This window comes from Natrix helvetica (genome assembly GCF_964273705.1).
Source record: "Natrix helvetica genome assembly, chromosome: W".
In the NCBI taxonomy this organism is placed as follows: domain Eukaryota; kingdom Metazoa; phylum Chordata; class Lepidosauria; order Squamata; family Natricidae; genus Natrix; species Natrix helvetica.
This window is the reverse complement of record NC_138555.1, coordinates 78,290,580-78,306,289: the sequence shown is the minus strand read 5'-3', so window position 1 is coordinate 78,306,289 and position 15,710 is coordinate 78,290,580. Positions and strand designations below refer to the sequence as shown.

The 15,710-nt window shown below is 41.0% G+C and overlaps 2 protein-coding genes across 2 annotated transcripts; both read right to left on the bottom strand.

Moving 5' to 3' along the window:
- Positions 1–212: 212 nt before the first annotated feature.
- Positions 213–1,151, bottom strand: LOC309400602 (olfactory receptor 6E1-like; the record flags this gene model as incomplete). The annotated part of the gene is made up of 1 exon (XM_081969162.1): positions 213–1,151. The coding sequence occupies one exon, from the start codon at positions 1,149–1,151 to the stop codon at positions 213–215; it is 939 nt and encodes a 312-aa protein (XP_081825288.1).
- A 12,723-nt stretch (positions 1,152–13,874) lies between these two features.
- On the bottom strand, positions 13,875–14,828 carry LOC309400601 (olfactory receptor 6C3-like; the record flags this gene model as incomplete). Its single annotated transcript, XM_081969161.1, has 1 exon — positions 13,875–14,828. One exon carries the CDS (start codon positions 14,826–14,828, stop codon positions 13,875–13,877), a length of 954 nt encoding a protein of 317 aa, XP_081825287.1.
- Positions 14,829–15,710: the final 882 nt, after the last annotated feature.

Genomic DNA, 15,710 nt, shown 5'->3' with positions numbered 1-15,710 from the left:
ACATTGTGCAAAATAAATACAATGAAATTGTATTATTAAATTAAATTAAACAAAGCATTTAATCCCCCTTACCCTCACCACCAATTACATAGGCAGCTGATCAATCAATCAATCAATCACAGGCTCAACAGAGCTCACCAATCTATTTTTACTCTGTCCACATTCATGTTTTCCTTTTTTTTGTTTTCCTCTTTCAAGTACGTTGACGTTCCTCACGTTTTACGAGTTGTCCTCTTACAGCCCAAGGCGTCTTTGAAAGCGTCTTTGACCTGCTTGTTCCTCAGAGTGTAGACAAACGGGGTCATGAGGGGACAAACCACATTGTTGAGAATGGCCACGGCGTTGTTGAAGTTCTTCCCTTCCCTTTCCTCGGGGATGAGGTACATAGAGATGCAGCTCCCATACGTGACAGAGACCACGATGATGTGGGAGGCACAGGTGGAGAAGGCCTTCTTCCTCCCCGCAGCCGTCGGGATGCGCAGGATGGTGGAAATGATGATTGTGTAGGATATTGTGGTGATTGCTAAAGTTCCCAGGAGCGAAAAAATGGAAAGGACGAAGCCGACGAGCTGCAGGAGACGCGTGTCCCCGCAGAGAAGCTTCATCAGTGGTTTACTGTCGCAGAAAAAGTGATTGATGATGTTTGAGCCACAGATGGGGAATTGTGCGAAAGATACGGTTTGGCCAAAAATCAAGACGAATCCCGCTACCCAAGAGATCAGCACCATCCAAGTACAAACGCCTTGGCTCATGATGGTGGCGTATCTTAAAGGGTTGCAGATGGCCACGTAGCGGTCAAAGGACATAACCGTCAGCAGGAAAAAATCGGTAGTGCCCAAAAAGAAATAGAAAAACAGTTGGCTGATGCACCCCGCGTAAGAGATGGTTCTCTTCCCCGACGCCAAATTGATCAAAGCTTTGGGAATGACCGCTGAAGTGTATCCAATTTCCAAAACGGCGTAATTCCTGAGGAAATAATACATTGGGGTCCTGAGGTGGAGATCCACAAGGGTGATAATAATGATGAGAACATTTCCAGCTACGGCCATCAGGTACATGACCAAGAAAAGGGCAAATAGAAGCATCTCAGGGTGGTGACTTTCCGTAAATCCTAGCAGTAAGATCTCCCCAGCCTTGGTTTGGTTCTCCATGTTATCTTAGTTGTAAGCAATCTGCAGACATAAACAGAGTTTGTTGCATAAATTCAAATCCAGAAGCACAAAGAGATAACTGATGCAGCTGGATTCATTAACTTCTTCATATACATAAGAATAGATGAATAAATGTACAATACCAACAGGTGGTCATTCCAAGTAAACACAAGGTAGGAGAGTTACAGGCAAGCACCAGAAGTTAGCTTCATTTCAGCAGAGAAGCCCAGACAGAGTGCTAGTTTACTTCACAGAGCAGCAGACTATTTTCTTCTTAAGTTTCTGTTTCAATTCTCTGCACCAGAGGTGGGTTGCAAATCCCGGCGCTACCGGTTCGCTCATGCTAGTGTACACTCCCGCATGTGCAGAAGCGTCTGGACAGGTGGGTGGAGCCTCTTGCCACTGCCACTACCAGTTTGCCCGATCCGGGTTGAACCGGGAGCAACCTACTTCTGCTCTGCACAGACTCAGATCTGTTTAAGCTCACATTGGCTGACTTAGTTGCTATGCCTATTCATTGGCTGACCTTGTTCCCATGTCTCTCCGGGTCATGAATATTTTAACAAACTCTTTGGTGAATTAAATGAGTTTTTATTGTTTAAGAATCTGAAACTAGGCAAATATCCCGAATCGTACAACCAGCGATTTAGGATATTAATTGGAAAGCTGAGGTGGGAAGAAAATAAATTTAGAAATCAGTTTTTTCAAGCATTCCCCACGAATGCTCCTTGAATCAACAACAGAATCTGTCAATAGATGAAATGACAGAGATAAATACAATCTAGCAAAAAATTGCTTATCTGTCAAATTTCCTAACAATGCCTTAATTAATTCATAATTATCGAGTCAAGTTTTGAATACAAAACCAGTGATTTATTAGGTGCTCCACTAGGCAATATCTGTTCGCAGTCAAGCCTGTGCTTTGTTTGATTTTCTTCTGAACTTTACCACTCTTCCTTCCCTCCCCTCAGTCTGTGTCATAGATCACATTCACCTTAAAGATGCACCCCTCCCAAGCCGGCTGCAGTAATCTGAGATCCGACTTCAGCCGACAGTATGCGCGGAATATACTCCCCCTCCTTTCTACCATGACAACACGAGGAGTTGACATTAACTGTCAGTTGGGTCAGCATTGTCAGGTTGAAATTGCATTCATTTCAAAGTCCCAAAGGTGCTTTTTCAAGAGGCAACTGGACTTTCTGGTCCAGAAAGTCGAGTTGCCTCTTGAAAAAGCACTTTCGGGACAACCATGAACTGGAAAACGGAGAATCGCCACAGACCATATGAATTAGTGCAATATTAATGCAATGTCGGGTTTTCAATCCAATTGTATAGAATGTGAAGTGTGTGTCTTTGTGTTTTATTTTTTATAGTTATAATGTGCACTGAAAATGGCATGTAATTTCGTTGAACAAGGTGCAATGACAATAAACCACCCTGTTTCCCCCAAAATAAGATCTCCCCAGTTACTAAGCCCAATCGGGATTTTGAGCTCATGCGCTAATATAAGCCCTCCCCCAAAAATAAGCCCTCCCCGAAAATATTGCAACACAGCAGCAGCCATGAGGTGACCACGCTTGCCACCTCCTGCACCTCAAAAGCAATAAGACCTCCCCGAAAATAAGGCCAAGCAATTATTTTGGAGGTCAAAAAAAATAAGACCCTGTCTTATTTTGGGGAAAACATGGTAAACTAAACTAAACTAAACTAAACTAATCCAAACCAAACCAAACCAAACCAAACCAAACCTTAATTTGAAAGAATAGATAACCAGAAAAATCCTTTAGGGTAAATGGCTTAGACTTAGAATAACTTTATGATCACATTAAATGTACACTAATCAACATACATTAAAATGAAATTTACTTGCCTATAGCTCTCAAAGGGTCACCCCAGGGGTGGGTTCCTGCCAGTTCTAACCTCTTCTATGGAAGAGGTTCCACAAATCTACAGTGCCATTTAGAACTGGTTCCAGCTCCCTCCACCCGCCCGTCTGCACATCATCAAGATGAAGAGCGAGAGGAGGAATTCTGGGAGTTGAAGTCCACAAGTCTTAAAGCTGTCAAGTTTGAAAATCCCTGGGGTTTTTTTCCCTAAGGGGTTAGGGGTGCAAGGGTCTTGTAACTTGACAGCTTTAAGACTTGCACACTTCAATGCCAGAGTTCCTGAGCCAACATGACTGGAGGAGGAATTCTGGGAGTTGAAGTTCACAAGTCTTAAAGCTGTCAAGTTTGAACACCCCTGGGTTTTTTTCCTAAAGGTTAGGGGTGCAAGGATCTTGTAACTTGACAGCTTTAAGACTTGTGTGCTTCAAATGCCAGAATTTCTGAGCCAACATTTTGGTTGCTAAGCAAGAGTGTTGTTAAATGAGTTTCACCACATTTTACAAGTTGGCCATGCCCACCCAGTCACATGGCTGTCAAGCCACTCCCACCCAGTCACATGGCCGGCAACCCACTCCCACAAAGTAGGCCACACCTACAGAAGAGGTTCTAAAAAAATTGAAACCCACCACTGGGTCACCACTTCCCCTATACACTACATTTTAGGCTTTTAGGAACACATCCAAAGGGGACAGGTAAAGTATACATTGGAGGAATTTGCCAAAGAGCAACACTTCAAAACACAAAGTGCTATTTTTCCTATAAATACCCGCCAACCTCAAGACTTCAAACTGCAGCTCACCTTTGAGCGCTGTCTTTTATGTTCTTGAATAAGCATTGTCCTTTTCAAGCAGCGTCATCCTCGTGTAAACCCAGCTTGGATTGGCCCAGAGTTATTCTTCTAACACTGACCTGCAAAGGAAGACGTTATAACCTTGAGTTTATTCCTTGTTAATTGATTGTCATCTGCCCAACTACTAGTTCATGCCTGTAGATATTGGCTCTTGCTTTTAATTGATTGACCTCTACCCAACTATTGGTTAATGAGTGTAGAGTATTGACACTTGCTATTAGTGGATTGACTTCTGCCCAACTACTGGTTTATGAGTGTAGATATTGACTCTTGCTGTTAATTGATTGACTTCTACCCAACTACTAATTCATGAGTGTAGATATTGACTCTTGCTATTAGTTGATTGACTTCTACTCAACTACTGGTTCATGAGTCTAGATATTGACTCTTGTTTTTTTTTTAATTCAGATGACCATGCCATCCCTCTTCAGCCTAATGTCTCATCACAAAAAATGATGAATATTAATTCATTTATGTGATATTTTCTCTCCTCATTCTTTGGCTGGTTTTTTTTTGTATTGTAAGGGTTAGGAATGTAGGCGCAGGAATCTTTCTCAGTTCGACGTTTGTATAAGCTGCCCTCATATGTTCAGATATGTTCTTTTTCTAAATTAAGTCCTCCAACATGTTTGCCTTTTACAGACATAAATGTGACTTTTTTAAAAAAGTAAAATATAGCAATTACTTAGACAATCATTTAAACAAATTATTTTCTTGGGTATGGAAGAATGACAGATCAGCTCTCCCAGTCAGATCTATATCTGAAATATTGGATTATGATGACAGTAAAACAAAGCGCAGGGAAAAAAAACCAGATTATCATTTGATGCTGACTGTACTATACTATAACAATACAGTCCATCTGCTCCATAACATCCTTTCATTCCCCTTCTGATGATGCAATTTTCAAGCCAGGGTTTTGGATCCATTTATAATCATTTGTTCAATTATTGGAAGGCATGCAAGACTTCTTATTGCACTTAACTAACTGTAGCAATTTTTTCCCAAATTGCTATAGAATTTTAAGCATTCCTTGTAAACTATAAAACACAGTTTTATAAAATCCAGAAAAGAAATGCAATTACTGAAATGTAATTTTGTCCGGTGTAAAAGACCAGGTCCTCAAGTGTAAGGTCCTTGTAAACTGATAATAATAATAATAATAATAATAATAATAATAATAATAATAATAATAATAATAATAATAATAATAATAATAATTCTTTATTGTCAGTGCACAACATACATACAATGAGATCGGTTGAGCTCCCTCTGTGCACACAGACACACACACACACACCCCAACACAATACCACTCACAACAAAGACAAAGAAAAAAAAAATGCCTAACCCAATAAATCACATGTAAGAAACACCCAGTCCCATTACACCAGTGTGAACATGTTACACACTTCACTGGCCCTGCAAGGCTTAGCATTTAATGCTAAGAATCTATGCACAGAAATCTTCTCAACTTGAAAGAAGATTAATACATTAGAAACAAATACAGGTATAAAAATATACATAAGAATATATGTTGTAAGAAACAGCATTATCAGACTATATGCGACGATATATTAAAATGTATAGAGTGATAAAGGTATAGAGGATGGCACAACTATGGAAATCATAGACATAATTATGTTGTACAATACCATGCATTTAAAAAGAGATCATACTATATGATTAAGAGAATAAAGGTTGCGATTAGTTAGAACAATTAATCAGTGGAACAGAAGTTGCCTCCAGAAGTTGTGAATGCCCCGACACTGGAAGTCTTTAAGAAGATGTTGGATAGCCATTTGTCTGAAACGGTATAGGGTTTCCTGCCTAGGCAGGGGGTTGGACTAGAAGACCTCCAAGGTCCCTTCCAACTCTACTATTGTATTATCGTATTATAACTATTCTCCAAGGCACCCGAGGGTAGAACAAGAAGCAATGGGTGGAAACTAATCCAGGAGAGAAGCAACTTAGAACTGAGGAGAAACTTCCTGACAGTTAGAACAATTAATCAGTGGAACAGAAGTTGCCTCCAGAAGTTGTGAATGCCCCAACACTGGAAGTCTTTAAGAAGATGTTGGATAGCCGTTTGTCTGAAACGGTATAGGGTTTCCTGCCTAGGCAGGGGGTTGGACTAGAAGACCTCCAATGTCCCTTCCAACTCTGCTATTGTATTATTGTATTGTATTAGGGTGTATAACACCACATATATATTTACAAAGGACTTGATACAACCAGTATACCATTGTTACAAAATTGAAATTGTGATGTAGAGTAAATGGAAAATGTACAATAAAAACATTTATATATGTAAAAAAAGAAATCTTCTCAACTAACAGTCAGAAACTGCCTACAGTTAGATAAGGGTCAATGGCACTCAAGAAAGATTGAACTTAGCTCCCTTATGGCTATGAATTAAATTCTAGACTGATCCCTCTTTCAATGCCACAACACCTAGGTTCTGCTACTCCTTCTCCTACACATTTTCCATTACGTTAAATTCAATAAATCCACCTAGAAAATGAGAATCAGAGTGATTTCTCCCTCAGCTTCCCCAAAAAAGGAGATCAAAATCTTACAGACACTGAAAGGACATGGATACATTTCAAATAGTATAGGGAAAAAAACTTAGAAAGTTCTGTGTACATTTTAAGAAGACTTTACTTTGAGCTACTTATAAAGTAATAAAGATGGGTTTTTTAAAAAAGCAAATAAATAAATAATAGTAGATTACACCTTTGTCTTTTTTTTAAAGTTCCTTCACTTTATTGACTCCCTAAAAGCAAACGAATCTTTGCCCTTCTAAGAATTAACAACAGTACTAAAGAAAAGGAATGATCTTGGTATGGAATGAATAATCTAGGCACCTCAAAATCCATGTGTCCATGGATTTCTCTTGACCCAATCTTGGTTGAAGACTCTTTTGATATTAAACGCTAGATTGTACGGTGATTCAGAAGCAAGGATTGAATGGCGATTGTAAGCATATGGTGATATGAAGTTAGCAGCTCTTTCTGAGTCCTTCAGAGAAATGCTTCTTTCTGTAGGACCTGCAGTTGACAGCCAGCAGAAGCTGAGAAAAAAAATAATTTGCTACAAATAGCGGAGAGATACCATACTGATGTCCCTAAGGGATACTGCTTGAAGTTCTTAGCTACAGAAAAATTGAAGGTCCTTCAAGTTATTTCTCCACCACTACAATCAATTAAAGGTTGTAGACTCCAGATAGAAATTTTCGAGAACATCTTCTCATAGATATTAAGCAGTTCCACATATCCCTTCTCGTGTGTAAATCCTTCCTCTTTGTTTAACAAGTTCAAGATTGGGGAATAGTTCTTCCTGAGCTCAAACAGGATAGACTTATTTGATTTAAAATGCCTTTCACCTAAACTGAAATATGTTTTGATGGACCAAGATACGTTCTGCTAATTAACTTTGGGTCATCTTGCCCTTCCAGAGCTTACCTTAAAAGTTATTAACTTTGGTGGGATGCATGCATGTGTCATTCCAGAGCAAACAATTTCAGATATATAGTTGTGAATATGCTTATTTAGATTATCCCTTGGGTCAACTTCGATCTATAAGGGGCTGGATTAGATTAGATTAAATTAACAGAGTTGGAAGGGACCTTGTTAGGTCATCGAGTCCAATCTCCCACCCAAGCAGGAGACCCTACACCATTTCTGGCAAATGGCAGTCCAATCTTTTCCCAAAAGCCTCCAGTGATGAAGCTCCCACAACTTCTGAAGGCAACTAATTGTTCTCACTGTCAGAAAATGTATCCTTATTTCTAGGTTGAATCTCTCCTTGGTCAGTTTTAATCCATTATTCCTCAACTGGCCTTCGGGTGCCTTGGAAAACAGTTTGACCCCCTCCTCTCTGGGGCAGCCCTTCAAATATTGGAAGACTGCTATCATGTCTCCCCTGGGTCCTTCTCTTCACTAGACTAGCCGTGCCCAGTTCCTGCAACCGTTCTTCATATGTTTTAGTCTCCAGTCCCCTAATCACCCTGGTTACTTTTCTCTTCACTTTTTCTAGAGTCTCAGCATCTTTTTTTATAGTGTGATGACCAAAACTGAATGCAATATTCTAGGTGTGGTCTTACTAAGGCTTTATAGAGTAGTATTAGTACCTCACTTGGTGCAGTGGCTGAGCATTAAGGTGCTGGCCTTTTTGGCTGGAAAGCTGGGCAGTTTGCCCAGTTTGGAGATCCAAGCACCATGTGACGGGATGAGCTCCCATTCTCATCCCAACTCCTCCCAACCAAGCAATTCGAAAACATGCAAATGTGAATAGACAAATGGGTACCACTTTGGTGGGAAGGTAGCAGCACTTCGTGATATCATACTGCCCATATGACCACCGAAATGTCTTTGGATAGAGCTAGCTTTGAAATGAAGATGTGCATCGGCCCCTACAGTCGACAATGACTAGCAGAGTAAAATCCTCTGGGACTCCTTATTTACTTAGTATCTATCTATGCCAAGCAATTTATGCTATTGGATGATATTAGCTACTCATTAGAGGTTGCCTGTATCCCCATATGATGTGACTAAGCACTGTTCCTTCATCTGCGTTCTCTTTATTTCCGGAATATTTTATACCCAAATGATCATACAAAACCAGAGTATAGTGGCCCACTAGTGGGCTGTGAAGGGATTGCAACCAGGCCACAGAAATGGCTGGTGACCGTGCATAAAAAATACTCCTGTAGGTGGTGGGACCTATGACTCATTGGGATCCCCAGATCAAAACAACTTACCTTATGTGCAACAACTTACCTTATCTGAGCCAACATTTTGGTTGCTAAGCAAGAGCGTTTTTAAGTGGGTTTCACCACATTTTACAAGTTGACCACGCCTACCCAGTCACATGGCTGGCAGTTACAAGACCCTTGCACCCCTAACCCTTTAGAAAAAAAAAACCAGGGGTGTTCAAACTTGACAGCTTTAAGACTTGTGGACTTCAATTCCCAGAATTCCTTCTCCAGTCATGTTGGCTCAGGAACTCTGGCATTGAAGTGTGGAAGTCTTAAAGCTGTCAAGTTACAAGACCTTTGCACCCCTAACCTTTTAGGAAAAAAACCCAGGGGTGTTCAAACTTGACAGCTTTAAGACTTGTGGACTTCAATTCCCAGAATTCCTTCTCCAGTCATGTTGGCTCAGGAACTCTGGCATTGAAGTGTGGAAGTCTTAAAGCTGTCAAGTTACAAGACCTTTGCACCCCTAACCTTTTAGGAAAAAAACCCAGGGGTGTTCAAACTTGACAGCTTTAAGACTTGTGGACTTCAATTCCCAGAATTCCTTCTCCAGTCATGTTGGCTCAGGAACTCTGGCATTGAAGCATGCAAGTCTTAAAGCTGTCAAGTTACAAGACCCTTGCACCCCTAACTTCAACTCCCAGAATTCCTCCTCTCGCTCTTCATCTTGATGATGGGTGGACGGGTGGGGGGAGGGAGCTGGCACCTGTTCTAAACGGCATGGTAGATTTGTGGAACCTCTTCTATAGAAGAGCTTAGAACTGGCAGGAACCCACCCCTGCTATATGAACATGCACAAACACAGACATACACAATAAAAAATTCAATTTATGCAACTGGGTTGGGCAGATGTGGGATGGAATAGTTAAAACTGGAGACTTCAATCCTACATACATTCTCTTTATTGATTAGACCTTTGGCCAAGGGCAAATAAATAAAATAAATAGATGATAGATAGATAGATAGATAGATAGATGATAGATAGATAGATAGATAGATAGATAGATAGATAGATGATAGATTGATAGATGATAGATTGATAGATTGATAGATTGATAGATTGATAGATTGATAGATTGATAGATTGATAGATTGATAGATTGATAGATTGATAGATTGATAGATTGATAGATTGATAGATTGATAGTGGAGATAGATAGATAGATAGATAGATAGATAGATAGATAGATAGATAGATAGATAGATAGTGTAGATAGATACTGTAGATAGATAGATAGATAGATGATAGATAGATGGATGGATGGATGGATGGATGGATGGATGGATGGATGGTTGGATGGATGGATGGATAGATTGATGGGTTGATGGATTGATGGATTGATGGATTGATAGATAGATAGATAGATAGATAGATAGATAGATAGATAGATAGATAGATACTGTAGATAGATAGGTAGACAGATAGATAGATGATAGATAGATAGATAGATAGATAGATAGATAGATAGATAGATGATAGATAGATAGATAGATAGATGATAGATAGATAGATAGATAGATAGATAGATAGATAGATATGATCAATATTATTATATGCATATAGTGATTGCTCAATATAGATCCCCTTAGCCCACATGATATACTAACAATTGCTAATTTGATGATGTTTGTTTGCTTGCTTGCTTTTTCCCAGATATCTGGAAGCCACTGGATAGTCATCTGACAGTCAATAAATGTTGGGGAAGTGTCAGCTAGATTAGATGAAAGGGTAAAGAGAGGGCTAGGCTTGGATTCATTAAGCCACCATAAACAGCCTAGGATTGACCTTCCTCAGAATCCATGAAGTCTTAACTGGCCACTCCCAAAGGAATGCAACCAGTCTAGAGAGGTTCTTGTGACATAGGTGACAAACAATAAAATTTCAGCCTGAGGATATTCATAGGTGGTTCTGAATGCTTGAGCATGGAGTATAAAGGAATGGGAAAGTGTAGTGTCATAGTTAGGGGAATGGTTACAATTCAAAAAGTGTGCTGCCCCTGTTGTGGCCCACCAGCAGCCAGCAGAGCTGGCAGGAGACTCAGACAGTGAGGAAGTTGGGGGAGCAACATGGACCAATCCTGGAGTCTGGGGAAGGCTCTGATGAGGGCTCTGCATCAGAGGCAGACATGAGGCCAGGGCCATCTGACAGTTATCAGATGCCTTTGGAGTCAGATATCAGTGAGGCGGAAGAACAGCTGGAGCCTGTTCCCAGTGTGCACATGCGCAGAGTTGGCAGACAAAGGGAACAGCTAAGAAACAAAGGTCAACTTGAGAATGTGGCCACAGGTGGATGAGGAATGGCCCCTCCCATAGGGAATAAAAGAGGAGCGAAAGGGGAGTGGAGTTTGCAGGAGGCAATTAATTCAATCCTGCATTCTTGCCAAGTATTGCGGCGTCTGAAAGATATCGGCCTGGCCACTCTCCAATCCTGATAAAGGTCAGTAATTGGGAACTATCCTGAAAGACTGTGGGAGAGAAAAGACTTTGCAGGAGAGGAATTCACTGTAAATTAAATAAAAAGGGTTTATCAGGACGAAGACTTGGCTTTGTGCTGTTACGGAAGCCTAGGTTAGAACATCGACCTATTTAACAGTCCCATCAATAAATGAAACAACCTCCCATTATTTGTGGGCTAACCCCATAGGCAATGCTTTGGATTGGTAAACGAAGGTGTAGCTTTTATTCACATGGAACCCCAATATACTTGAGACTTGCAAGTGGTGGGAATGTCCCTCTGGGCTGTGTCAATTTTCCCCCCACTTACAACCCCTTGGAATTCTTCTTTCCACTTTAAGCTCATCAATGGCTTAGTGTGGTTCAACTTGCTGTTGTAGCCTGACAGAAGCCAGCAGAGCTGGCAGCAAATTTGGAGGTTGAGGAGGAACATGGGCCAGTCCTGGAGTCTGGGGGAGGCTCTGATGAGGGCTCTGTGTCGGAGACAGAGATGGGGCCAGGGCTGTCTGACAGTTGTCAGCTGTCTTCAGAGTCAGAAATCAGTGAGGCAGATGAACAGCTGGAGCCTGTTCCCAGTGTGAGCTTGCGCAGAGTTGGCAGATGAAGGGAATAGCTAAGAAACAAAGGTCAACTTGAGAGTGTGGCTACAGGTGGATGAGGAATGGCCTCTCCCATGGGGAATAAAAGAGGAGCGAAGGGGGAGTGGAGTTTGCAGGAGGCAATTCGTTCATTCCTGCATTCTTGCCAAGTTTTGCGGCGTCTGAAAGATATTGGCCTGGCCGCTCTCCAAGCCTGATAAAGGTCAGTAATTGGGAACTTATATGGACCTGGACTTTGCTGGAGAGGAATTCACTGTAAATTAAATAAAAGGGGTTTATCAGGAAGATGACTTGGCTTCATGCTGCTGGGGAAGCCTAGGTCAGACCAGCCCTACTCACTTACTTACTCACTCACTTACTCACACAGAGAAAGATTATTGATTTCCCACAGCAATTCCCTTCACCCAGCCTCAGAACTGTCCCAAATAAATATAGCTACAAGCAGGCCGAGTTAGTCCACAAGGTGATGGCCAATAGTCCATTAAAAATGGAAAGTTGCTCCAACAAATAAGTCCACCAAACAAACTTAATCCACCAGGCCAAATTGAGATACACCCACATGGGGTCACTTGGCAAAAGACATTCAGAGTCTCCAACGTTCAGCAGGAAGCACGAGGAACAAACCCACACAGCCAGAAACCGAACACATTGTTCCCAGCAATGCGCCCCCTCTGCCTGCCATGATAAATAGCTTTCCAATACAGCCCATCAAGACAGGCAGGCAGAAGTGGTATTCAGCAGGTTCTGACCAGTTCTAGAGAACCGGTAGAGGAAATTTTGAGTAGTTCGAAGAACTGGTAAATACTACCTCTGACTGGCCCTGCCCCCATCTATTCTTTGCCTCCCAAGTCCCAGCAGATTGGGAGGAAATGGGGATTTTGCAGCAACCTTCCCTTGGAGTGGAGAGGGAATGGAGATTTTACAGTATCCTTCCCCTGCCACGCCCACCAAGCCACACCCACAGAACCAGTAGTAAAAAAAATTGATTCCCCCACTGCAGGAGGGACTTTCTCATGAATAATCTGGCAGATCTCCATTGTTCTTGTCTTTTCTCTACCTTGCATGCTCTCGGATTCACCACAGAGGGCAACTCGTCCTCCATTGACCATCTGCCCCTGCAAGCTGCCCCCCCCCCAGTAAATCTATTTTGGGTGAATATTGAGAGTCATTAATTAACCAAGTTCCTAATGTGCCAGAAATGAGCTCATCCTCCCTTGAGCCAATCTCTAAGGAAGCTCCTGAGGAGTCATCCAAGAGAGACATCACGGGAAGCTTTGAGTTCAAAATCTCATTCATAGTTCAAATACACTAGGAGGTTTAGATACAGATCCACCCCCTCTCTCTTTCTCTTCCTCTCCCCCCCCCTCTCTCCATCTACAACCAGCCCCATGTTGTTGTTGTTTTTAATAAATTGAAAGGTCTTGTTCAACTTCATGGCAATATTTGATGTTGATGGGAGGAGAGACCCAGCTTACGGTTGCTACTTTATGAGGTGCCACAAGTTTCACTCTTCTTGTTTAACATCATCATGAGCCCATTGGATTAAGCAATCTGATAGTTTGGAATGATGCTGATGTTATCCAGCTTTGAATCTTCATCCCAGGTGACCTAATACCATAAATGTCCTGCCCCAGTCCCTGAACACCCTGGATGGGGTGACAATACCCAAGAAGGACCCAATGGACCAAATCAAAATAAAGACAAATTATGCAGAAATTATCACCAACGCACGAGAAGGTCTATTATTCTTAATAACTTTATCACACAGGGTTTCAAAATCAGATCAATATTTTAATTTGTGAACAACGTTTGACTAGGCATATGTATAAGCAGATCTCAACAACTCTATGATCTAAAGCTTCCAGGTGTCCCCAGTCAATTCTCTTTCCTCAACTCCTAACTTTGAAAAATCTCTCTCTACTCTTAAGATTTAGGGGAAAGAAAGAGATTTTAAAAAGATGACCCTTCTTATATGACAATAATTTAACATGAAGACCCCATTTTTAAGACCTCTCAGTGCTGGACAACTTCAATGGATATTGCACAAAATTAACAGGGTCAACCATAGAGCTTTGGCCATAGGAAATGCTACTCCAAAGTACAAAATGATGGTATATTTTTTCATCTCTTTGAACAAGAGATCAAGAAATACCAAGTCCAGAAGGAACGGTGTGTTCAGGTTTTCCTTGGACCTTTAATAAAGACTGCAACCTGTTTCAACAGATCTTTGAAGGCTGCCTGAACTGGTTGGTTTCTCAAGCTGTAGATGAAAGGATTGAGCAAAGGGGAAACAATCGTGTTGAGAATGGCCACGATTTTGCCAAACTCCACTTTGCTTGCCTGGGATGGGCTGATGTAAAGGAAGATGCAGCTCCCGTAGGTGATGGACATCACAATGAAGTGAGAGGCGCAGGTGGAAAAAGCTTTCTTTCTCCCTGTAGCAGATGGGATAGTCAAGATGGTTTTAATTATGTTGATGTAGGAAGCCGTTGAAATGCTCAAAGTCCCCAGCAAAGAAATCACAGCGGTGACGAACATAGAAAGTTGAAGAAATCCCGTGTCCCCACATAGGAGTTGGATCAATGGTGTGTAGTCACAGAAGAAATGGTCCAGGATGTTTGAGTCGCACATTGGAATTTGTAGGAGGATCACAAAGGAACCGATGATGAGTAGGAAGCCTCCAATCCAGCAACAGAAAACCAGCAAGGTGCATAAACTCTTTTGCATGATGGACGGGTAGCGTAAGGGGTTACAGATGGCCAGGTATCGATCGTAGGACATGACAGCCAAGAGTAAGAACTCTGTGTGCCCCAGATGAAAATACATGAAAGACTGTATCATGCAACCAACGTAAGGAATCTTTTTGTGGCCCGTCAAAAGATGGGACAAAGTTTGGGGAATGACAGCAGTTGTAAATCCAATTTCCAAAAGGGAAAAATTCCAGAGGAAGAAATACATAGGGGTCTGTAGCCGGTAGTCTATATTAGCCAAGACGATAATCACAGCATTTCCAGTTATTGTGGAAAAGTAGGCAAATAGAAGAATGACAAAAAACAGGAGCTGCAGCCTCCGACTATCTGTGAAGCCGAGAAGTATGAACTCGTTGATTCTCGATTCGTTACTTTTCATGGTTACGATAGAACTCTGATCAGGAATTCAATAGAGGAAAACAATGATTCCACTTAGTATGAATATTCAGCTGAATAACTGCACTCCTGCCTTGAAAAGGCTACTCTACGTGTAGAAGTTGGATGTGATGCAATTTATTTAGATTAACAGTGTCCTGAAAATGACTTTTCCATCTCTGGTTCCACAAAATAAAACTTCCCTTTCTGGGGGAGCTAATAATCTATAACATGGCATAGCAAAAATAATAATAATAATAATTAAACCACTTAATGATTTTAGAAGGCCTAAAATGCACCTAACAGCTTTACAAAATTCAGACAAGTGCATTTCAATAATGAAATGCAATATTTCAAATGGAGTTATATGAACCAAATTAAACAAATCCACCAGAAAAAAAATGTTAATTGGAATTATTTCTACTTCAGCTTCCAACACCTTCAAAATGTAATTTTTATCCTTCACTACTGAAAGGGCATGGTTATATTTCAAATCTTATAGTAAAATCTTATGGAAGATTTATATACTTAAAGGAGAATCTAGGACTTTTACTTCTAGATTACACATATGTTTTTTTTTTTAAATTTACACATGTAGTCATATTTTTATTACTTACGTAGTAGAGCTGCATTGTTTTCAAGCTCCTTCAGTCCAACTCTCCGCTTAAGCAGGAGATCCTACACCACTTCAGACAACTGACTGTTTTCTCATCTTCTCCTTTTTCTCATCTCCTCATCTTTCCTCCTACCTTCTGGCATTGGTATCTCATCCTTTATCCCTTGTTGTTTATATCTTATGATTTATGACCTGTGACTTCCCAGTTCGTTGCTGGTACGTACACCGAGAGCTTACACATCGGAGACAAATTCCATGTGTGTCCAATTA